This window comes from Aotus nancymaae, unplaced genomic scaffold (genome assembly GCF_030222135.1).
Source record: "Aotus nancymaae isolate 86718 unplaced genomic scaffold, 86718_ANA_hifiasm-v0.15.2.pri h1tg000057l, whole genome shotgun sequence".
NCBI classification, from domain to species: domain Eukaryota; kingdom Metazoa; phylum Chordata; class Mammalia; order Primates; family Aotidae; genus Aotus; species Aotus nancymaae.
In genome coordinates, this window is record NW_026988471.1 from 72,489,598 (window position 1) to 72,514,679 (window position 25,082).

A 25,082-nucleotide genomic window follows, 5' to 3' on the forward strand; every position below is an offset into this window, starting at 1 on the left:
CCCTTGGAAGGACTCTTGCCAGGGGACCTAGTGTCCAGGGGTGGTGAATCAGGGTACAGGCCATCACAAGGAACCAAGTAGCCAGGGCCATAATGTCTGACAGTCTCAAAGACAGATGGCCTGGTTCCTCACCAGGTGACAGCATGAACTGGAGGGGCAGGAACTGTCCAAAGGGGGAGATATGCCATGGGCAGACATAACAGCCAGGTACCCATTTGGCTCCTGACTCAACAAACCACCTATGAAGAGGCATTTTAGATATCAGGACAACTTACATGTGGGCTGGGTATTAGATGATTATTAAGGAATTGTTGATTTTGTGTGAGGATGGGATTAAGGCTATGTTTTTTTAAAGGCACCCACATCTGTTGGAGTGGTCTGGAGAGGCATACTGAAGCATTTAGGGTGCATTGACACTCTCCTGCTCCCACCTGGGACTGATGGTGGATTGACATCAGACTCCTACAGAGGTCAGGCGGGGCAGGTCTCGGGCCAGGACACAGGCTTTCTCTCCTTAAGACTGAACCCCAACCCCTGCTCTCCTCCCTCTGCACTCATCAGCACCCCTGTGAACACCTGTGAACTCATCAGCCCACCTGCTCACCACTGCACCAGGGCTGACAGCCCCACATGGGATCTTGACAGCCAGCCTGACAACCACCACCCCTTAATGACACAAAGCATACATCGGCGAGATCCCACCCAACCAGAGGAGACCTCAGCCAGGCCTCTGCTCCAGTGTCCCCCAAGTATTTGCCAGGAACAAGAACCAAGGTGTCTCTGAAGAGCTTATGCCTTGGTGGAGAAGACAGCCACATAGCGGACGGAAGGTGGTGACTGACACCACAAAAAATGCACAAATGAAACGCACAGGAAGGCTCAAGGGGAGGGGTTTGATGATTTCAGGAGGAGGGTGCAGGACGTGGCATTTAAACTGGGCCCTGAACAACAGGTGGGAAAGAGGTGAGGACGGGTTAGGGAGACATTCCGGGTGTGAGGAACACAACACACAGACTACAGATGTGCAACAGGAGGAGGAGACTGCCCCTAACGTCACACTAAGGAGACACAGTTGTATTCTGGGCCTTGAAATGCATGACAGGGTACAACACAAGGATAGGACTGACACTATGTTGCAGGAAGAGGGAGGGACGGCAGGGAAAGGGACAGCAGAGAGCTGAGGCAGGGGACCAGCAAGGGGCAGTCACAGCCCAGGGCAGGTCCCATGGTCAGACTGACCTAAGCAACTCCTAGTGCCTTAGCAGTTATTTCTCACCATTAATTAATAAACCGGCACTCTGGTTTATAAAATGGCTGCAGGAGCTAAGGTAACAGTCCAGAGCAGAGGTTAAAAAAAAAATTTTTTTTTAAAGCCTGAACTAGGACAGGAACAATGGGGAAGGTAGGAAGGCCAGGGGGTCCCCTGGAAGCACCCCCTTTTCACCTCCTGCATCAGAACTATGGCAGAGCCCCTCCATTCTGGACTGTCACTACTGTTGGCAGCAGGGACAGTCATCTACCACCTATCTCTCACCACCTGAGACGGGGCCCAAGATGTAGAACATCTTCTAACATGTACTGGGTAAATGACGGAATTGGCAGGGCTCAGCTTTCGTCTCAGAAATAAGTTGGAAAAACAATGATATTAAGGGCATTGTGTGAGAACCACGGAGGACTAGAAGATGGGAGACCTGGGTTCTAATCCTGGCTCTGCCTTACTAAATGGCTTGAAGCAGCCATTTCACCTCTATAAAATGAGGGTGATAAAATCAGGCAGCTAAAGACAAGGTAAAGTAAAACTAGAACTATTATAATCAGAGTTTGGTGAGACAGTTGGAAAACCCTTTTCCCCACAGCCTTCTCCACCCTGATGCCTCCTCTCCTCTCCCAGCAGCCTGCCTCACACCAGCACACAGGAGCTGTGTGGGTCTCAAGCCAACCCCTGCTGTCTCCCGGCATCCACTGCCTACCCAACCCTTTGATTTGGTATCTACAGTAAAACTGCAAGCCAGACATAATTGCAGGACAGGATACGGCCTCTTATCAGGCCAGAAGATGATTCTTATCACCTCCTCTGGCACCATGCCTGGCACCAGCAACTCTTGGAGGGAGCCCAGGTTCTCATTAGCTCCCCCTGCCTCTGTGGGGACAGCTCACTCGGCCCTCCTCAGACTACAGCCAGGTCCAGCCTCCCTCCCTCCTGGGCACAAGCGCTTCGTCTAATCCTCATCCTGGTGCTGTAGCTCCAACGGTCTGTCACAGTCAGCTCACCCAGCACAAGGAAAAGCTGCAAAAATGCCTGGAGACAAGTCAAACCACAGAAAGCAACAGAAAAAAGATGTAGGGGTGATAGAACAATGTACAGAGAAAAGCATCAGGCTTAGATATCAGAAATCTGGCTGCCACTAAAGAGTTGTGTGACCTTAGACAGGTCAGTCTACCTCCTGAGACCCCAGTCTCCGTATTTGCAAAGATGATGGTCCCCCATCTGCCCTCAGGGATGAATGAAATGAGGTGATGCTGGGAAGCCATCCTTAAAAGTAGGTCAAACCACACAGAAAGATGTGGGTTGTCTATCAAAGGCCTTTTACAGGCCAGTATTAGCCCCATGTAAGTGAGGTGGCCCAGGACCAAAAAGCAACAACCCTGCCCAGGAGGAAGGAGAGAACCAGCAGGATGACTGCTCTCAGGGGATCTCTGGCAAGTGGAAAAACAAAGAAGAAATTCCACTTAACACATCCCCCTCCCCAGTGTGCTCCTAACCCCTATTCACACTGAGCAGGAGACTCAGATCCAGGAAGACAAAACCAAGTGGCAATGGTTTTGTCTTCTGAGACCCCTCTGCCAAGGTCTCAGTTTAGACTCCACAAGAGGGAGAAAAAAACAGTAACTCCCCCACCAGGCTCATGGGAGGTATATAACTGTGTGGTGAGAATATTGCATCTGGGCAAACAGAAAGGAGGGAGGGAAGAAAATACACAATGCATTTGCCTCAAAATGCAGAAAATACCTTTGGAAGGTTACACAAGAACTGGTAATACTGGATGCCTCTGAAGAGAGGAGCTAGGTGATTCAAGGTTGGGGCAAGGGAAAGTTTTTTCATTTGTGCCCTTCTGTACCTTTAGAATTTGGACCAGGTGAACTACTCAAAAGTAAATAGGGGCCAGGTGCAGTGGCTCACTCCTGTAATTCCAGCACTTTGGGAGGCTGAGGCAGGGGTATCACTTGAGGTTAGGAGTTGGAGACCAGCTTGGCCAACATGGCAAAACCGCATCTCTACTAAAAACACAAAAATTATCTGGGCGTAGTGGCATGCACCTGTGGTCCAAGCAACTTGGGAGGCTGAGGCAGGAGAATCGCTTGAACTTGGGAAGCAAAGGTTGCAGTGAGCCAAGATCATACCACTGTACTCCAGCCTGGGCAACAGAGCAAGATTCTATCTCAAAAAAAAAAAAAAAAAAGTGGCTGGGCACAGTGGCTCATGCCTGTAATCCCAGCACTTTGAAAGGCCGAAGCGGGTGGATCACAAGGTTAGAAGTACAAGACCAGTCTGGCCAACTTGGTGAACCCCCGTCTCTACTAAAAATACAAAAAATTAGCCGAGTGTGGTGGTATGTACCTGTAATCACAGCTATTCAGAAGAGGCAGGAGAATCGTGTCAATCTGGGAGGCAGAGATGGCAGTGAGCCGAGATCGAGCCATTGCACTCCAGCCCAGGTGACAGTGCAAGATTCCATCTCCATAAAAAAAAACAGTAAATAGAAAGTAAAGAAAGTCAGGCTGTTTTGCTGAGAGCAGAACACAGGAAACTATGCTTGGCTCGCCTCACTCACTCTCCTGGCCCAGTCCCACCACACTCACAGTTTCCCTGCCTCCAACTCACCCTGCCTCCAATCAGGTCTCATCTGTTATTCAAGGCCTCGCCTCTCCCAAGAAGCCCACCTGATCACTCCGACTGGTGAGTTCTCCCTTCTCCTGACATCCTCATTCTCTCACATGTTTGTTTATTTATTTATTTATTTATTTATTATTATTATTATTTTAGACAGTCATGCACTGTCACCTAAGCTGGAGTGCAATGGCACGATCTCTGCTCACTGCAACCTCCACCTCTTGGGTTCGAGCGGTTCTTCTGCCACAGCCTCCAGAGTAGCTGGGACTACAAGCGCATACCACCATACCTGGCTAATTTTTGTATTTTTAGTAGAGACGGGGTTTCACCATATTGGCCAGGCTGGTCTTGAACTCCTGACCTCCTGATCTGCCCGACTCAGCCTCCCAAAGTGCTGGGATTACAGGCGTGAGCCACCCTGCCCGGCTCTCAAACTTTTTATATGCTGCTTTGCAGAGGAATTGTCCTTGCTGCGTTAGGCTTGTCTCAAACATATTTTAGCCCTTCTAGAGAGAAGGCTACCCACTTCATTTCCCTGGTTTCCTCCACAGCACTGACCTAGGCACAGTAGTTACAATGGTTGTCCAGTAGTTGCTTCCTGGATGTTGTTAAACAGAAGGGGAAAAACAGCAAATAACTATATTGCTGCAGGAAGAAGAATAGGATAGCTTGGTGTTTTGTCACAGTAAAACCAGCATGTGACGTCTAAGGAAGGATCACAGAGTCTGGTATGTGCTGATACCCCCAAGCTCTGCTTGAAGGAAGCAAATCTCCCCCGGGTGGAAAGCGCCCTGGCCAATAGTCTCAGGCCTCATTCCACTCTTTTTTTTTTTTTTCCGCTTTGTTACCCAGGGTGGAATACAGTGGGGCAATCATTGTTCATTACAGCCTTGACCCCCAGGGCTCAAGTCATCCTCCCACCTCAGCCTCCTGAGTAGCCGGGACTACTGGCACGTACCACGACACCCAGCTAATTTTTGTATTTTTGTAGAAATGGAGTCTTGCTATGTTCTTAGGTTGCTCTTGAACTCTTGGCCTCCAGTGATCCTCCTGACTTGGCCTCCCAAAGTGCTGGGATTACAGGTGTAAGTCACCACACTCAGCCCTCACTCCACTCCTGAGAGGTATCTGGTTGCAGCGATTCCCTCCCAAAGTACCAGACAACACCCTCAGCCTCTGGGACAGACACAAGGCTAGAGCTGCAGACCAAATGTGCTTATCCCAATAAACCAAGGGCTCACCCAGGAGAAGCAGATCATGCTTACAGAGCACCAAATTAACGCCCAAGATCCATGTCAAGAAGGAGAGAGGAATCCTCGGCAGGCAGCGGCTGAGTGCCTGGCCCTGTGCAGAGCAGAGTCATAGGGGAAGACTGAGGTGGGCAGTGTGGTGTGGTAGCCAAGAGCATAGACTCTGAAGCCAGACTGCGTGGGTTCACATCCTAAGTTTGCCATGTACTGTGTGCCTTTAGGGAAAAAAAAAGCCAACTCAGTTCAAGTCCAGTGACTCATGCCTATAATCTCAGCACTTTGGGAAGCTCAGGCAAGAAGATCACTTGAGCCCAGGAGTTCACGGCTGCAGTGAGCTATGATGGCACCACTGCACTCCAGCCCGAGTGAAGGAGCCAGACCCTGACCCCACCCCAAAAAAAGGAAGAAAAAGAAAAGTCACTATACCGCTCCGTGCCAAGGTTTCCTCAGCTGTTAAACAGCACCTACACCTCAAGGACTTGCCGTGGGCAAATAGAAGTCCAGTCTTTAGAACAGTGCCAGCACCTAGAGAGGCCTTCATCAGCAACAAACTATACCAACCAGGCAATGAAAATAATGCACCAAAACAGAGTGCCACATGCTCCGGGTGTGGGGATTCAGAGGAGGCTGGGGAGGCAGATGGGTTCCATGATGGCCAACAGATCTCTGGTGTATGTGCCCTCCTTACAGAGGTCTGTCTTGACCACAGCCGGCCCCAGTGGCTCTGTCTGCTCTGAACATCTCCAGGGCTCCCTGCCTAGGCCCCAAAACACAGCACTTGGCCGCAGAACTTCCTCCAAGAGTAGGGGGATATCCAGGTCTCCCCCACCAATAGTCTACACTTGGCCTTTCAGGCCTCCAGAACTGCCTTTGGACTGCACTGCTCTTCCAGGTCAGCAGAGAAGCCCGATGTCCCCATCTCTCTAAAACCCCACAGGCACTTCCACAGAAACCCTGGGATGCATGCAGGGCTCTGAATGCCATCTCTCCTTCACCCAAAATCCTGCAGCTCTGTGGGCTGCCAGGGTCTAATGGAAACCACACAGAGCACAGCCTCCACTAAGTGCTGGGTGGTAAGAGTGTGCTGCTCTCCCTCTGCAAGCCTCAATTTCCTCATCTGAGCCCTCTTCCAACTCCCATGCTGCAGTCCCATGAGTAAGGGTGTGCTCCCTTCCCCACTACCAAGAGAACAGAAGGTCAAGGTGGCCTGTGGTACCCCCTACCCAGCAGCTTCTCGGAGGTGCTGGCTGCTCCTGGGAACCCTGGTTTGGGAGGCCCCACTTACTGCTCCTGAGTGGCAAGGCCCCAGCTCCACACAGAGGCCTCATGTGACCGTCCAAGCCCTTCTCCTCTCTGGCCACCATTGTTCCCAAGGTAGAAAGAACCTCAGGCCACCTTAGTAGGGGTACAGTGATCAGACTCCTCCAGACGGGACTGCCAGGTGCACAGAGGACTCATTTTTATTACTTGGCCGTGGGGAAGAACAAAACTGCTTCATGGCAACACCATTTTGCAGAGGAAAGAAAAAGAGAACTGCTTCCCCTAGAGCAGAGCAATGACAGCTCCTGTTCTTGTGTTAATCATCTGTCCCTGCACAGGGTGGGAAGGGCTGGAGAACATCTGAACAAGGCCAGACCAGTGGTTTAGACAAGAACGTCACAGCACTGAGGTGGCAGCAGTGACAAGTGGGGCGGGCAGCTCCTAGCACAGAAGGTCAGCCCTCAAGGTCACCAGGATGTGGCTCTGCTGAGTTGTGCCTTGCAGCCAGCTGCCTACAAGGAGGGGCAGGCAGGGCAGAGATGGGGCTGACCACAGGTCCCTTGAAACTCCCTGTTCCCAGCCAGGGCTCAGAGCCAGGGGCAGATGGGGAGGGCAGGGGAAGCTGCTGGGCTAGAGAAGAGAAGCTGACCAGCCTGACTGAGGAGTCACACTTCCTACCCCACCCCACACCCCCAGACGCTGCTGCTCAAACCCCAAATAAAAACTACCCCATAACTAAGGGCAGTGGAGCCTCTGCATACCAATGACTGGCTTCTGAGTGCAGCCACACCCTTCCTCTGCAGCCAGAGCAGACCTCCCCAGCAGCCCCACAGGCCTCCCATGCCAGCTCTGGGGCTGGAGCAGGAGCCAAGGCCAGGGGCTCAAGTCACCATGGCTGTTTCCCGAGGAGCAGTCACACCCAGAAGCCAGCAGAGAGAAGGCTGTGGGGTCACACACCATCTGCCCACAACAGTTTCATGCAGGCTGTCTGTGGGCTAGGGCATAGATGGAAGCCCTCAAAGACCATCCCAACCTTAGGCCAACAGGATGCATGTCCCCTCCGGCACCACCCAGTGCCCCCAAACCCACCCTCCTAAGGAGGTCTCAGAACACCATGACCAGCCAGGCAGAAGGCTCTTGTCTCCAACCTACATCCTCCACAGTCATGGGTCCCCAAGCTCCCTTGCCCAGTGCCACAGTCTAAGCAGGGGCTGATGGAGCCTCTTGGGGGCCACGATTCATGGTCACAACGGTTTTAGTCTTTGTGATGAAAAAAGACAAACTGATCCCAACTCAAGCTGAACCCACAGCCTTTGCTTTCCCAAGAGCCCAGCCTCTAACCATTGATCCAGCAGGCCCGGGATGATGATCCTGGCTGCCATACTCCAGGCCTTACCACACTCCAGGCCTTACCACAGGGACCATTCATTTCACCCCTATCAGGATAAGGGAGAAGGTGGACAGGGGCTCCACATAACAGAGTTGTGCTCTCTCCTCCTCCCGTAAAACACACAAAGACCAGCATTCCAGAGGGCAAAGACCAGGTCTCCCCAAGCAAAATGGCCTTATGGGAGATGCCCTGTCTTCTCCAAAACGTTTGCTGCTGCTTCCTTCCCTCCCTCTCCTGATATATCCAGGTCCACTCCCTTGGGGGTATGATCCACACCAACAGCATAAAGGCCAGAAAGGTCCAAATGACCCATCTGACCCCACAGGGAACAAAAGCACTAACTAACCACCACCATCCCATCCCTGTCTTGGGAGGCAGGGAGGCAAACACAGGGCACCCACTGGAGAGTGCTAAGGAGAATGTTGGGCCAGGCCCAGTGGCTCATGCCTATAATCCCAACACTTTGGGAAGCCAAGGCAAGTGGATTACCTGAGGTCACCAGTTTGAGACCAGCCTGGCCAACATGGCGAAACCTGTCTCTACTAACAATACAAAAATTAGCCGGATGTGGTGGTGCGTGTCTCTAATCCCAGGTACTCGGGAGGCTGAGGCGAGAATTGCTTAAACCTGGGAGGCAGAGATTGCAGTGAGCCAAGATCCCACCACTGCACTCCAACCTGGGCAACAGAGTGAGATGCTGTCTCAAAAAAAAAAAAAAAAGAAAAAAGAAAAAAAATAAGGATGTTGAAGGTAAAAACCAGAAAATAAATCGCTGAGAAGCATCTCAGGATTTCCAGACCCACGGGAACCATGGCGATCCCTGGACAGTTCTACTGAGGGAGGTGGAGATCATTAGTTTCCTTGTGTACTACCATTACATTTTGTTTTGAGAATCTCCTCTTCAATTATTTGGAAGCCTCCGATTAAATTCCTCATCTCAAAGACTGCCCCACTGACACAAGACCTTTGGAGGCTGCTGAGGCACCTACAACCCCAGCAACCATCATCACACAAAGCAGAGGGCCCCAGAGTCACCACCGCACTCTCAATATTTTGAGAGTTTCTATGTATCCAGAACTATATTAAGGCTTTTACAGATGATGTCTTATTTAATCTGTACAGCTCTAGGATTATTATCATAATCTTTTTAGAAGTGAGAAAGTGGGGTAAGTAACCTGCCTGCTGGTAAGTCACAGAACTGGGAGTGAAACCCCAGCCTCCAGGTTTTTAAGTCCTGGGCCGTCCTTCCTTCCCAACAGGGCAGGGTCAGCTCCAGGCAGGACTGCCAGGGAGGAAAGCTGTAGAGATGCAGGCTTATCTGAGCCTGGCTTCAGGACTGCAGAGGCCTCTCAAGCCCAGCCCTAGTTCTTGACCCTCTAGCAGCAAATAGAACGCAGAGAGCTGCAAAGGGCCAGCTCATTTTGTTGGCAACTCTCGTACTCTTATGCGTAATCCATCCTAAGGCTTTCCTAGGCTCTAAGTTCTGGACTCTCTCCCCCATCACATAAGAAGGTCTTCTAGGGCAAGGGAACTCTTCCACACTACGGCTACCAGACACTGTTACCAAAAGCTCCCTTCACCATCACGGCTCTGTACTGACCACCTGCCATGTACAGGGACTGCACTAGGTACTTAAGTTGCATTTTCATTTCATCCCTCACATTATTAGCCCTATGAAGGTGTAAATTATCTCCATTTTACAGATGTGAAAACTGAAGCACCAAGAGTTTACATGACTTGCCACCTGTAAACACAGGTGGCAGTTTTGAGACTGGGATCTGTCCAGTGCCACTCCACAGCCCCTTCCTAACCACGACAGTACTCTTCCCCACTCAGGTTCTCTCTTGGCAAAGGTCCACCATCTGCCCTGCCTGAGACCACCAGAGCCAACTCCTGGAGTTAAGGAGTAGATACTGTTCTACCATTATTCAAAGCTGAGGAGGGTACACCCTGGTCTTCTCTGCCTTGCCCTCTCCCTACCAGGAAGCATTTAGACTCAGTCCCAGTAGCCCACACCAGGGTGCTCCAGAAAATACCACCAGGAATAGCCAGTAGAGCCAGAGGTGGGGACCACTGTGGGGGTGACAGCCCTCCTCCTCTGTCAGTGGGCATGCTGTTAGGTCCAGTAAACTAGAGGACCAGGTCAACTTCACAGACTTTCCTCTGTCCTCCCTAAGTGACCCTCCTTACTCCTGTTCCCTCCCGGTTCTATAAATAAATCAAGTTGATACATCAGAGAAAACAGCCAGGTGGGTGTGGAAAGATCCTGGTGGAAAAGATGATTTCTATAAAGTAAACTAAGGCTCCCATTCAGATCAAGGGGTGGTAAGTCAAATTCTCCAAGACAGACTGTTCTTGGCTGAAAATAGGACCACCTGGACCTACAGGCTTGGCCAGCTCAGCTAAGGAAGATCCAGAGGCCAAGAGGAAAGCAAGGGCAGGGACTGGAAAAAACAAAGAAGCTGCTCCCTGCAGGCCTGGAGCCTTTTTTTGGTCTGCCTCCTCCTATTCCCCCAGCACCCCCGAACAGATGTGTCATCTACCAGTCTGGTCAGAGTAGCTGATTGGTGGAGGGTGAAGGACTGGGGGAAGGGGCGGAATGATTTGGGGGACAGGCACCTCTTCTGAAAAAGAATGGGGTAAGAGATCCAGGGGAGAGCTTTTTGCCCCACATACCCACCCCCTTGGGCTCCAGGGACCAGGCAGGAGGGAGAGGACAGAAAGGAGGAAAAAAACAAAACAAGGGCCACGCTATACCACATGATCCTACACCCAGCCACCAAACAGCAAGTCATGAAGGAAGGAGGGGAGCAGGCCAGGGGATGGGTAGAGGGAGTCAGGTCACAGCCACGCCTGGAACTTGCCCTGCAATAACACCCTCCCCATCCTAGGCCACAGAGAGCCAGCCAAGAAGGCCATTCCACACCCACGTTTCGGAAAACATTCAAGGTCAGATCCTTTCTACCTAAATCCTGCTTTCATTTGGGTTTGCACCAGGTTCATCTCCCTCCTCCAGCAAGCCTTCCTGGATTTATTTACTCAATGGATGCCATGCCACTGGGGCAAACCTTTCCAGCACCTCTCCAGACCTAAGGCACAGTCCTGCCCCAATCCCCTTACCCTCCTACCCAGGTCACTCCGAAGTTAACCATTTGACTGATCTCACAGCAGGCTGTCAGCCCTGGGGACTGGCTTCCAGCTCCTGTCCAAGCCCAAAACAGGAAATGGGGCTCCAAGGCTGAAGCTTTGATCTTAACACAGGCAAGGTTAAATGCTGCCAAAATAAATGATTAAAAAACCCACTGGCCCATTGAGGTGGAGTGACCAGGAGATAATCTCCCGCTGTGCATTAACCATGCGGCTGCCTCTACCTCAGGCAGGCAGGGCAGGGCAGACAGGCAGGCCACTGGAAAGCTGACTCAAGCGTTTCCTTCCTTTACTTAGGAGCTCCTCCAGTCCCCAGACCAGGGACACAAGACGGGATCCAGGTGGGGCATCTCTAGATGGTGGAGGGCATCTTGAGAGCCAGGCAAGAGGCAGATGCCCTCTGCAGCCAGCTTCTACCTTTAGAGGGGAAATCAACATTCAACCTAGCCCTGGAGGAAGACACCTGGACTTCCTTCCCCCGCAGGGCAAGGCTGTTCCTTTCCACTCCCCTGAGGGACAGGTGCCCGCAGTTCTCCTCCCCTTTGAGGAAAGGGAGGCAGGCCCAGAGGTTCTAAGAGTGGCCCCAAGATTGCCCTTCTTGAGGTTTCCATAGCCCCAAAGCCTCTGGATCTCATTCCTAACTTTACTTGACAATCTACTCCTAACGTTCGCCACCACTTAAAACTCCCCCAGTCCTCCCACGGACCCACCAGCGGCCGAGCCCCTCACAGCGCACGTTCGGGGAGCCTGAAGGCGACCCCGAAATGCGAAGAAGCAACGGGTCTGTCGGTTTACGCCCTTGAGCGTGAGGCAAGGGGCTCGCCGGCCCAGCCGAACTTCAGAGGTCCTGATCCCCCACCAGTCCAGACCGGTTAGGTCTTTAGCCGTTTCTGTGCCCCCGCGCCCTCGACTCACTGCGTGTGCTGGGCGCGGCCTGCGCCGAAGACCTCGTCCAGCGCCACCGTAGCCTGGCCCAGGAACTTGTCGACGCCGATGAGTGAGCGGTGCATGGTGGTGAGCACCAGCTCGCAGGCGGCGGCGGAGCCCGCGGCCCAGGGCTGGCCCGCGTCGGCCTCCTGCGCCCGCAGCAGGCCATCCAGGGCGCCGGGCGGCAGCTCGAAGGAGCACTCCTCACGCCACTCTGGGCAGCCGTGCGTCTTCTCCACCACCGACGTGCTGTACTTCTCGCGGCCCACCTGGATCACCGTGTACGCGTCGCTGGTGCTGCCCGCGCCCGAGCTCTTGCCCCGCAGCCCGCGGGCCCGCAGCACAGTCACCTGGACGTGCGTGGGAAGCCAGCGGGAAGGCCCCGCCGCCGGCTCCGTGCCCCGCACCAGGGCCATGGCGGGGAAGCGGCGGGCGAGGGCCGGCCGAGCCGGTGCAAACCCCGGGACCTGGAGACAAACTCGGCCGCGGCGGAGGGCTGTCCGAAGCCGGCTCCGAGCGCCACTGCCGCTGCGGGCTGGGCCGGGCCGACCTGCCGCCGCCTCCCCGCCCCGCGACGTCAGCGCCCCGCCCCCTGCCCCGCCCCGCGCCCGCCGCCCCGACCCGCGTGGCGGTGCGACAGGGCTGCGGGTACGCTGCTTGCGCCCCTGCCGCCGCAGACCCGCCCGGAGCGGGACGGGGCGGCGCGCGGCCTCTGCAGAGGGTAGGCGGGGCTCTCGCGGTGGCCCCGCCCCTGGCTGGGGGCGCCTGAAGCAACCCCGCCTCGCCTGTGGGGAGCCCAACACCGGCGGCCAGTACAAAAAACCCGCTCTGCGCCTCCAGGCCAATCCCGCGTCTTCCTTCAAGAAGTCCTTGCTCTGGAAAGCCCTTGTCCTAAAAGGGTCCTGGCCCGCCCCTCCCGGGATGGCCATCCTCTTGGCGCGGACTTAGGGTGATGGGGACCCCTGCCGCTCCCCTGACCCCGGGCCTTGATCTCCCTTCCTCCAGTCCGCCCCTGCCCTGGAAAATGCCCGAGTGAAACCGGAGCGACTACCGCCCGGCCACGTGACCGTCCCGCATCGGCGACCTGGAAGCGGGTGAGCTGCCGCCGCCTCCAACCTCCCGGCGCAGTGGACCTGCATGCGACCAGGCCGCTGCGCGGGAGGCCAGAGAGCGGGGCTCACCCTCCTCGAACTCTGCGGCGGAGAGCCGAGTGATGAATAAATGAGTAACCACATCAATATTTAAGTGTTCACTCGGAGCCTTGGGGCCAGTATGTCACGGGTTGGGGGCGGAATTATAAGGCCTTGGTGAGGGGTTAAGTAACTACTTTCACCCATTATTAAGTGCCTACTATGTGCCAGGGCTCGGGTATTAACTGCATATTTGGTTTATTATTGATAATAACAATGTTTAGTAATTATAGATGCTGAATTTCAGCCAACTCTGGTCTGTGTGCTTTTATATGCATTACCTCATTTTATCCTCAGAGCAACTCCATGGGGTGAGTATGGTTTTTATCCCTATTTTCCAGGAGATAAAATTTCAGCTTAGATGGGGAAGGGATGTGAATCCCCTAGATGCCCCCAAAGCCTATACCAAAAAACAAAAACAGAAAACAAACCTGTTCTTTTAAAATAATAATTTTAAAATAATACACACAGCTTTTTAAAAAAATCAAATATGACAGAAGAGCTTACAATGAAAAGCAAGAACTCCCTCTCCATCCTTCAATCCAGGGATAGTGCTTAAAGCCACTGATGTTTTCAGGTCTAATGGTTACCTCCACATCACTACATAACATGCTCACATAGCTACGTCTGGATTTATCAGGACTGGCCACTGTCTATTGCCTTAACACCCACTTCCATCCCTCAGTCTTTTGTAGTTATTCTATTATTTTTAGTTCCTCTATACCAGGGGTCCCCAACCCTTGGGTCACAGACTGGTAGCTCTCCATGGCTTGTTGGGAACTGGGCAGCACAGTAGGAGGTGAGTGGTGGTCTTAGCTGGTGAAACTTCGTCTGTATTTACAGCCACGTCCTACAGTCCTATCACATCACTGCCTGAGCTCCACCTCCTATGGCATTAGATTCTCCTAGGGAGTGCAACCCCTATTGTGAACTGCCCATGCAAAGGATCTAGGTTGCATGTTCCTTATAAGAATCTAATGCCTGATGATCTGTCACTGTCTCCCATCCCCAGATGAGACCATCTGGTTGCAGGAAATCAAGCTCAGAGTTCCCACTGATTCTACATTATGGTGAGCTGTATTACTTCATTATATATCATAATGTAATAAGAGAAATAAAGTGCACAGTAAATGTAAAGCACTTGAATCATCCTGAAACCATCCCTGCCACCCCCAGTCCATGGAAACTGGTCCCTGGTGCCAAAAAGGTTAGGAAGCACTGCTCTATAGGATACCCAACAGGAGAAACAGGTATTGCTTAGGGAGACTCCACGGCACCCCTTGACTGTCCACCTTCCAAGCTATGCCCTCTACCAGGAATATGAACCTAGGAAACCAATAGAGCAGGCAGAGGAGACCCATGAGAGCACATCCAGCATAGGCCCAGTCCTCACAGCCTCCCACCTTAACTCTTCCATCAGAAGACTGGTGTGGGGAAGTCCTAGGCACCAGCCCCACGGTCCAGCATCCCTGATGATAGCACCTAGCTTTGGAGACAGCCAGATCCACCTACAGATCTTGGCTTTCTGCCTCTTAGTAGCTATGAAACCCGAAGTTTAAGCCAACTTTCTAACCTTTCTCGGCCTTATTTTTTCATCTGGATAATAGGGATAATGATTCTTACCTTAGGCCAGGCACAGTGGCTCACACCTGTAATCCCAGCACTTTGGGAGGCCAAGGCTGGTGGATCACTTGAAGCCAAGAGTTCAAGACCAGCCTGGGCAACATGATGAAACCCCATCTCTACTAAAAAGACCAAAAAAAAAAATACCTGGGTGTGGTGGCGGTCACCTGTAGTCCCAGCTACTCCAGAGGCTGAGGCACAAGGATCACTTGAATCTGGGAGGTGGAGGTTGCAATGAGCCAAGATTGAGCCCTACATTCCAGCCTGGGCAACTGAGCAAGACTCTGTCTCAAAAAAATAAAAAATGAGGCTGGGTGCAGTGGCTTATGCCTATAATTCCAGCACTTCGGGAGGCCGAGGCGGGTGGATCACTTGAGGTCAGGAATTTGAGGCCAGCCTGACCAACATGGTGAAACCCTGTCTCTACTAAAAATATGAAAATTAGCTGGGCGTGGTGGGGCACACCTGTAATCATAGCTACTCAGGAGGCTGAGGCATGAGAATAATTTGAACCCCGGAGATGGAAGTTGCAGTGAGCTAAGATCATACCACTGCACTCCAGTCTGTGCAACAGTGAGACTCTGTCTCGAAAAAATGAAAATAAATCATAATCCAACCATACAGAAATAAACACTGTTAATAATTTGTTGTATTTCTTTCTAGTCTTTATACTATGTGTGTTTGTTTTTATGGTTTTGAGACATCTAGAGTGTAACTATTAAATCTGTGGGCTTTGGAGTCCTGGTTCTACCATTTACTTTTTTTTTTTGAGACAAAATCTTGCTCTGTCTCCAGGCGCTAGGCTGGAGTGCAGTGGCACAATCTCAGCTCACTGCAATCTCCGCCACCTGGGTTCAGGCAATTCTCCTGCCTCAACCTCCGGAGTAGCTGAGGACTACAGGCGCGCGCCACCATGCCCAGATAATTTTTGTATTTTTTAGTAGAGACAGGGTTTGACCATGTTGGCCAGGATACTCTAGATCTCTTAACCTTGTGATCCACCCGCCTCGGCCTCCCAAAGTGCTGGGATTACAGGCGTGAGCCACCGCGCCCGGCTCTACCATTTACTTTATATATATTATCACTCTTGGCTATGAGTCTGTATACTAAAGAAAAATTACATATATATACACACACATACACGTACACACGCACATAATCACATTTACCCTTGAAGACAACCATTTAAAGCAAGTGCTATTGCTCCCCTCATTTTCACTGATGAGGAAATGGAAGCAGAAAGAGCTTGGGTGATTTTCCCAAGTCTCCAACTGGAAAATTGCAGAGACTGAGTGACTCTACTGCCTATGGCACTCTACTTTCACACCAGCTTTTTGGTCGTCCAAGCACTAGATCCATTTAAAGTTAAAAAAGTAGGAAGTGTTCTCATACCCATTTTACAGATGAAGATTGAGGTAACCAAGGTTACAAGAGTCAGGACGAACCCCCCACTTTAATAGTGAATTCCTCGGCCAGGCACGGTGGCTCATGCCTGTAATCCCAGCACTTTGGGAGGCCAAGGCAGGTGGATCACAAGGTCAGGAGTTTCAGACCAGCCTGGCCAATATGAAACCCCATCTCAATAATAATAATAATAATAAAAAGAGTGAATTCCTCAAGGGCTTTACAAGTGAGGATATCATCACTAAACTTCAACTAACATAAATGGGTCACTCCTTTAGCAGTTGTCTTTCATCTGTTTGCCTGCTCTCCAACATGACTGCTCCTACCTCCTCCCTCCCTTCCTCCTTCCTCCACCAAGGAAGAGCAAAGCACCAGGAAAGGGGAAAGGGTGGGGAGAACTCAGATGGCTCCTCTGCCTCACCTGCCCTCTGGCTCTCTTTCCTCCTGCCTTGGCCCTTGTAGATTGGCAAGCTCAAGCTTCCTGTTGGCTGTGGACTGTGGCTTGCTATAGGAGGGCAGCGAAGCCAGCCAAGGCTCCCACCCCAGGTTGCCTGGCCCTAGAAGGAAAAGGTGGGTCTGCTAGCTGTCTGTGGCTGAGAAAAGAGCAGAAACACCAGATACTGAGGTCTCGGCCATCTAAAGGTGTGTTTCCTCCTCTAGAAGATGAGACTCTCCCCCAACTCCCTGCAGCAGCCTGCATAAGAGTTAGGCAAGAAGACCCTGGAACCATCAGTTTCCTCTGCCTCCCCAGGGCTAGGTGTCCTCACCGCCTTCCTGGGCCTCTCTAGTCCATTGGAGGCAGTTCTTGTTTGAAAAGCACCCGCCTATGTGTAACTTCCACTCATTGCTCCCTCTTCAATATCCCTAAGCCCATTTGCTTTCCCATGTAGACACTTCAACATATATTTATCCTGCTCTTCCAGCTACATTTCCCTCTGTTTTTCACCTCACCTTCCCGCAGCTATTTTCTAGGCCCCTCTTTATAGCAGAGCCACATGCCCAGGTCCAAGTCCTGGTGCCCCCACTTACTAGCTGTATAAATGCGGGCAAATTACTGAACCCTACTGAGTCTGTTTCCGCCTCTGTAAAATGGGCCTGCTAGTAGGAAATTACCTCAAAGGGTTACTATGAGAGCTATCTCAACAGCCCTTAAGCAGTAATGAGCATGAATCATCATCTTAGAAATCTTTGCTGAAGGCAAAAGGTTGTTCCTTCTTGTTGTTTCATTTGCATTTCTTTGATTGCCAGTGAGATTGAACTTCTTTTCAGTTATTAGTCATTTGTATATCCTCCTTTAATGAATTGTCTATTTTCTGAATTGTCCATTTTCTGTGCTCATTGTTCTATGAAGCTTTAATTTCTTATTAAATATTTACATGAATGCTTTATATGTTAAGAATAGTAACATGGCCAGGGACAGTGGCTCATGGCTGTAATCCCAGCACTTCGAGGGGCTGAGGAGGGAGGATTGCCTGAGTCCAGAAGTTCGAGATCAGCCTGGCCAACATGGTAAAACCGTATCTCTAAAAAAAAAATACAAAAATTAGCTGGGTGTGGTGGCACATGTCTGTAGTCCCAGCTACTCAGGAGGCTCCTACTGAGGTGGGAGGATCACCTGAGCTCAAGAAGTCAAAGTTGCAATAAGCTGTGATAATGTCATTGTACCTCAGCCTGGGTATCAGAGTGAGGCCCTGTCTCAAAAGAAAAAGAAAAAGAATAGTAACACTTTGTTGTTCATATTTACTGCAGATTTTTTTTTTTTTTTGAGATGGAGTCTCACTCTGTCACCCAGGCTGAAGTGCAGTGGCACAATCTCGGCGCACTGCAAATTTCACCTCCCAGGTTCAAGCAATTCTCCTGCCTCAGCCTCCTGAGAAGCTAGGACTACAGGTGTGCACACCCACGCCCAGCTAATTATTGCATTTTTAATAGAAACTCGATTTTGCCATGTTGGCTAGGCTGGTCTCAAACTCCTGACCTCAGGTGATCCAGCCTACTCAGCCTCCCAAAGTACTGGGATTACAGGTGCTAGCCACCGCTCCCAGCCTAGACATGTGGGTTTTTTTGTTTGTTTGTTTTGTTTTTTGAAACAGAATTTCACCTTGTTGCCAGGCTGGAGTGCAATGGCGTGATCTCGGCTCACCACAAACTTCACCTCCTAGGTTCAAGCAATTTTTCTGCCTCAGCCTCGAGTAGCTGGGATTACAGGCATGCGCCACCATACCCGGCTAATTTTTGTATTTTTAGTAGAGATGGGCTTTCATTATGTTGGTCAGGCTGGTCTTGAACTCCTGACCTCATGATCTGCCCCTCTTGGCCTCCCAAAGTGCTGAGATTACAGGCGTGAAGCATGGCGCTCGGCCGACAACGTTTTTGACATAAGACGTTAGGTGAGCTGAGTACAGTGGCTCATGCGGGTAACCCTAGCAATTTGGGAGGCCAATGCAGGAAGACTGCTTGAGCTCAGGAGTTCGAGACCAGCCTGGACAACATAGCAAGACTGTGTCTGTTTTTAAAAATTGTTTTTAGGTCGGGCGAGGTGGCTCACGCCTATAATCCCAGCACTTTGGGAGGCCGAGGCGGGTGGATCACGAGGTCAAGAGATCGAGACCATCCTGGTCAACATGGTGAAACCCCATCTCTACTAAAAATACAAAAATTAGCTGGGCATGGTGGCGCACGCCTGTAGTCCCAGCTACTCAGGAGGCTGAGGCAGGAGAGTTGCTTGAACCCAGGAGGCGGAGGTTGCGGTGAGCCGAGATCGCGCCATTGCACTCCAGTCTGGGTAACAACAGCGAAACTCTGTCTCAAAAAAAAAAAAAAATGAAAAAATAAAAATAAAAATTGTTTTTAGCGCTTACTTCAGCAGCACATATACTAAAATTGGAACGATACAGAGAAGATTAGCATGGCCCCTGCGCAAGGATGACACGCAAATTCGTAAAGCGTTCCATATTTTTCTAAATAAGGCAGGAAAGTTCCCCTCCCTGCTCACGCACAAAGAAAACATGGTGGCCAAAGTGGATGAGGTAAAGTCCACCATCAAGTTCCAAATGAAGAAGGTGTTATGTCTAGCTGTGGCTGTTGGTCACGTGAAGATGACAGATGAGCTTGTGTATAACATTCACCTGGCTGTCAATTTCTTGGTGTCATTGCTCAAGAAAAACTGGCAGAATGTCTGGGCCTTATATATCAAGAGCACCATGGGCAAGCCCCAGCGCTTATATTAAGGCATATTTGAATAAATTCTATTACCAGTCAAAAAAAAAGAAAAAAAAATTGTTTTTAAATTGGAGGCGGGTGGTTGGAGTAGGTCTGAGGCAGGAGGATTGCTTGATCCCAGGAGGGCCTAACTTCAGTGAGCCATTACCATGCCACTGCACTCCAGCCTGGGTGACAGAGCTCAGACGCTGTCTAAATAAAGTAAATAAAATTAGATAATCAAATCCTTGAATTTCTTCCATTGTTATAAGCTTGAGTTCTTCCAAACTTACAGGTCCAATAATATTCATTTGGATTTTTTCAAGTTTTTAAGTTGTTTGGATTTTTGTTTGTTCCTTCATTTTTCTTTAAATTCTTCTAGGAACTATTTTGGTGAATGATTTCAGGTGACTCTCTAACCTGCTCTCCCCCAACAGCTATCCAAGTTTCCCAATATTTGTTGCAAAGCCCTATACCTTAGCCATTGGGTTTAAGTTTATACATATACTTGTAGACAGGGTCTCAACTCCATATTCTCTTTCACTGAGATTTATATGGTTCTGTTTTAATTGTTGTTGCCTTTTAAATGTTTTCATTACAACGAAAGAGCAAATCTCCACTCAAAGATCTTATACTCTCACTTATGTATCCATCCACATGAGCTCTAATTCTATTTGGATTTATGAGACAACTTATTGTAAGAAAAAATTGACACTTTTTTTTTTTGAGATGGAGTTTCGCTCTTTTTCTCCAGGCTGGAGTGCAATGGTGCTATCTCAGCTCACTGCAACCTCCACCTCCCAGGTTCAAGCGATGATATTTCTCCATGTTGGATGGGTGGAGATGAGGTTTCTCCGTGTTGGCCAGGCTGATCTCGAACTCCTGACCTCAGATGATCCACCCACCTTGGCATCCCAAAGTGCTAGGATTATAGGTGTGAGTCACCATGCCCAGACAATTGACATCTTTATAAACCATAGACATCCCATTCAAAATCATGGTATACTCCCTAGGATTGGAATACGACAAGAACGTCCTCTCTCTTCACTTCTATTTCAACATGCGCTTGAGGTTCTAGCTAGGGCAATTAGGCAAGAAGAAGAAATAAAGCCATCTAGATTGGAAAGGGAAAGTAAAACTATCTCTATTTGTAGACTACGTGATCTTGTAAATAGAAAATCCTAAGGAGTTCACTGAAATCTGTTAGGGTGAATAAATGAGTTCAGCAAGGTTATTTGGGTACAAGATCAACACACTCAAATCTATTATATTTCTATATACTAGCAATGAACAATTGAAAATAAAATTAAAACAATTCCATTTATAATAACATCAAAAAATAAAATACTTAGAAATGAATTTAACAAAAGAAGTCTAGGTCAGGCGCAATGGCTCACTGACACCTGTAATCCCAGAACTTTGGGAGGCCAAAATGTGCAGATCACCTGAAGTCAGGAGTTCGAGACCGGTCTGGCCAATATGGCAAATACAAAATTTGCAAATACAGACTCAGTAGGGTTCAGTAATTTGCCCACACTTATACAGCTAGTAAGTGGGGGCACCAGGACTTGGACCTGGGCATGTGGCTCTGCTATAAAGAGGGGCCTAGAAAATAGCTGCGGGAAGGTGAGGTGAAAAACAGAGGAAAATGTAGCTGGAAGAGCAGGACAAATACATGTTGAAGTGTCTACATGGGAAAGCAAATGGGCTTAGGGATATTGAAGAGGGAGCAATGAGTGGAAGTTACACATAGGCGGGTGCTTTTCAAGCAAGAACTGCCTCCAATGGACGAGAGAGACCCAGGAAGGCGGTGAGGACACCTAGCCCTGGGGAGGCAGAGGAAACTGATGGTTCCAGGGTCTTCTTGCCTAACTCTTATGCAGGCTGCTGCAGGGAGTTGGGGGAGAGTCTCATCTTCTAGAAGAGGAAACACACTTTTAGATGGCCGAGACCTCAGTATCTGGTGTTTCTGCTCTTTTCTCAGCCACAGACAGCTAGCAGACCCACCTTTCCTTCTAGGGCCAGGCAACCTGGGGTGGGAGCCTTGGCTGGCTTCGCTGCCCTCCTATAGCAAGCCACAGTCCACAGCCAACAGGAAGCTTGAGCTTGCCAATCTACAAGGGCCAAGGCAGGAGGAAAGAGAGCCAGAGGGCAGGTGAGGCAGAGGAGCCATCTGAGTTCTCCCCACCCTTTCCCCTTTCCTGGTGCTTTGCTCTTCCTTGGTGGAGGAAGGAGGAAGGGAGGGAGGAGGTAGGAGCAGTCATGTTGGAGAGCAGGCAAACAGATGAAAGACAACTGCTAAAGGAGTGACCCATTTATGTTAGTTGAAGTTTAGTGATGATATCCTCACTTGTAAAGCCCTTGAGGAATTCACTTTTTATTATTATTATTATTGAGATGGGGTTTCATATTGGCCAGGCTGGTCTGAAACTCCTGACCTTGTGATCCACCTGCCTTGGCCTCCCAAAGTGCTGGGATTACAGGCATGAGCCACCGTGCCTGGCCGAGGAATTCACTATTAAAGTGGGGGGTTCGTCCTGACTCTTGTAACCTTGGTTACCTCAATCTTCATCTGTAAAATGGGTATGAGAACACTTCCTACTTTTTTAACTTTAAATGGATCTAGTGCTTGGACGACCAAAAAGCTGGTGTGAAAGTAGAGTGCCATAGGCAGTAGAGTCACTCAGTCTCTGCAATTTTCCAGTTGGAGACTTGGGAAAATCACCCAAGCTCTTTCTGCTTCCATTTCCTCATCAGTGAAAATGAGGGGAGCAATAGCACTTGCTTTAAATGGTTGTCTTCAAGGGTAAATGTGATTATGTGCGTGTGTACGTGTATGTGTGTGTATATATATGTAATTTTTCTTTAGTATACAGACTCATAGCCAAGAGTGATAATATATATAAAGTAAATGGTAGAGCCGGGCGCGGTGGCTCACGCCTGTAATCCCAGCACTTTGGGAGGCCTAAGCAGGTGGATCACGAGGTCAAGAGATCGACACCATCCTGGTCAACATGGTGAAACCCCGTCTCTACTAAAAATACAAAAAATTAGCTGGGCATGGTGGCGCATGCCTGTAATCCCACCTACTCCGGAGGCTGAGGCAGGAGAATTGCCTGAACCCAGGAGGCGGAGGTTGCGGTGAGCCGAGATCGCGCCATTGCACTCCAGCCTGGGTAACAAGAGCGAAACTCCGTCTCAAAAAAAAAAAAAAAAGAAAAAAGAGAGATCTAGACCATCCTGGCCAACATAGTGAAACCCCGTCTCTACTAAAAAATACAAAAATTACCTGGGCGTGGTGGTGCACACCTATAGTCCCAGCTACTTGGGAGGCTGAGGCATGAGAATAGCTTGAACGTGGGAGGCAGAGGTTAATCGTGCCACTGCACTCCAGCCTGGGCAACAGAGCGAGAACCTGTCTCAAAAAAAAAAAGAAGAAGAAGTTAAAGACTCATACCCTGGAAACTACAAAACATTGTTGAAAGAAATTAATAACCTAAATACATAGAAAGGTATTTCACGTTCATGGAAGTGAAGACTTAATATTGTTAAGTTGGCAATACTCACCAAATTGTGCTACAGGTTCAACATATTCCTTTTCAAAATTCCAACTGCTGTTTTTGCAAAAGTTGGGAAGCTGATCCTGATAAGGACATGGAAATGCACAGGACCCAAAATAGCCAAATCGACCTTGAAAAAGAATAACAGCTGGATGCAGTGGCTTATGCCTATAATCCCAACACTTTGGGAGCCAGAGGTGGGCAAATCATGAGGTCGAGAGATTGAGACCATCCTGGCCAATATGGTGAAACTCCAACTGTACTAAAAATACAAAAAATAGCTGGGTGTGGTGGCGGGTGCCTGTAGTCCCAGCTACTTGGGAGGCTGAGATAGGAGGATTGCTAGAATCTGGGAGGCAGAGGTTGCAGTGAGCCAAGATCACACCACTGCACTCCAGCCTGGTGACAGAGTAAGACTCCATCTCAAAATAAATAAATAAAATAAAACAAAACAAACTGGATTCTATCTAAATTTAAAACTTTTAGGCTTCAAAGAATACCATTTTAAAAAAAAGTGACAATCCTCCCTGGCATCACATTGTATGTATTAAAAAAAAAAAAAAGTGAAAAGACACTCCACAGGATGAAAGTATTTACAAATCATATATCTCATAAGGAGCTAGTATCCAAAATATATAAAGAATTCTTTTTTTTTTCTTTCTAACCATAAAGAACTCTTATAATTCAACAATAAAAAGACAGGCTGAGTACAGTGACTCACACTGTAGTCCCAATGCTTTGGGAGGCCAAGGCAAGAGGATTGCTTGAGGCCAGGAATTTGAGACTAGCCTGGGCATAAAAACACTTCATCTCTACAAAAAAAAAAAATTATTTATTTTTTTAATTTTTATTTTTTTATTGCCCACCCACCTCCTATTTATTTATTTTTGAAACAGAGTCTTGCTCTGTCAATCAGGCTGGAGTGCACTGGTACGATCTTGGCTCACTGTAACCTCCGCCTCCCGGGTTCAAGCAATTCTTCTGCCTCAGCCTCCTGAATAGCTAGGATTAAAGGCATGCACCACCATTGCCTGGCTAATTTTTTTGTATTTTCAGTAGATAAAGGGTTTCACCATGTTGAAACTGGTCTTGAACTCCTGACCTTGTGATCCTCCTGCTTTGGCCTCCCAAAGTGCTGGGATTACAGGCATGAGCCACTGCGCCAGGCCAAAAAGTATTTTTTTTCTTAACTAGCCAGGCATGGTGGCACTAACCTGTAGTCCTAGCTACTTGGGAGACTGAGGCAGGAGGATCCCTTGAGCTCTAGGAATTTGAGGCTGCAGTAGGCTATGAACTTGCCACTGCTTGGCAACAGAGTGAGGCCTTTTCTTTCTTTTTTTTTTAAATTATTATTATTATTTTTTATAGAGACAGGGTTTCTCCTTGTTGATCAGGCTGGTCTCAAACTCCCGACCTCAGGTGATCTACTCACCTCAGCCTCTCAAAGTGCTGGGATTACAAGCATGAGCCGTAAGGTCTTTTGTCTACAAAAACAACAGAAGAACAATAAAAAGACAACCCAGTTTAAAAATGGGCACATGATTTGAATACATAATTCTCATAGAAGATATATAGTGGCCAACATGCACGTGAAAAGACACTAAAACCACTAGCCATTAGGGAAATGTAAATCAAAATCACAATGAGGTATCACTTCACACCAACCAGAATGGATATAATAAAAAGACAGATGACAAGTGTTTTCCGGTTGTGAAGACGCTGGAAACTCATACACTGCTGGTAGGAATGTAAAACAGTGCAGCCACTTTGGAAAACAGTTTGACAGATCCTCAGTTGTTAACATGGAGTAACCATATGACCCAGCAATTTCACACTCCTAGGTATACATCCAAGAGACATGAAAACATGTGTCCACACAAAAAGTTGAACATCAATATTCATCTCCAGGTTCCTACCCCAAACCTACAATCTCCACCTGCATTTTTTGCATCTCAGAGGAAGAGTTGTTCCTGAGTGCTTAATTTTCCTTCTACTACTTTGAGGCAGTCCAGGGTTCTATCCTATCCTTCATTTCTGTACCTCTCATCCACTGTCTCCTCCTCTCATCATATAAATATGCTCACGTCCTTCCCAACAAAGCCAGAAAACCACAACACGCTTTCAACATCAGCCGGTACCATGTCCTTCTTTCTGAGACATTTCCTAAATATGATTAACTTCCCCTGACTTTATCTGCTCACTGCCCCATTCATACCCCACTCCACAGCAGCCTGGCTC

At 49.3% G+C, this 25,082-nt stretch overlaps 1 protein-coding gene and 1 non-coding gene across 3 annotated transcripts in view; one reads left to right on the forward strand and one right to left on the reverse strand.

Annotated features, from left to right (window-relative positions):
• RAB11FIP5 (RAB11 family interacting protein 5) overlaps window positions 1-12,282 on the reverse strand; it is a 37,973-nt gene extending 25,691 nt beyond the window's left edge. For both annotated transcript variants that reach the window (XM_012475679.3, XM_064364239.1), the window contains exon 1: window positions 11,855-12,282. In XM_012475679.3, coding sequence (XP_012331102.1) covers window positions 11,855-12,282 — 428 coding nt within the window. The remainder of the gene's footprint in view (window positions 1-11,854) is intronic.
• A 6,654-nt stretch (window positions 12,283-18,936) lies between these two features.
• LOC135269886 (U6 spliceosomal RNA) lies at window positions 18,937-19,043 on the forward strand. The gene has a single exon (XR_010338124.1). It is a non-coding gene; the product is annotated as a U6 spliceosomal RNA (small nuclear RNA).
• Window positions 19,044-25,082: the final 6,039 nt, after the last annotated feature.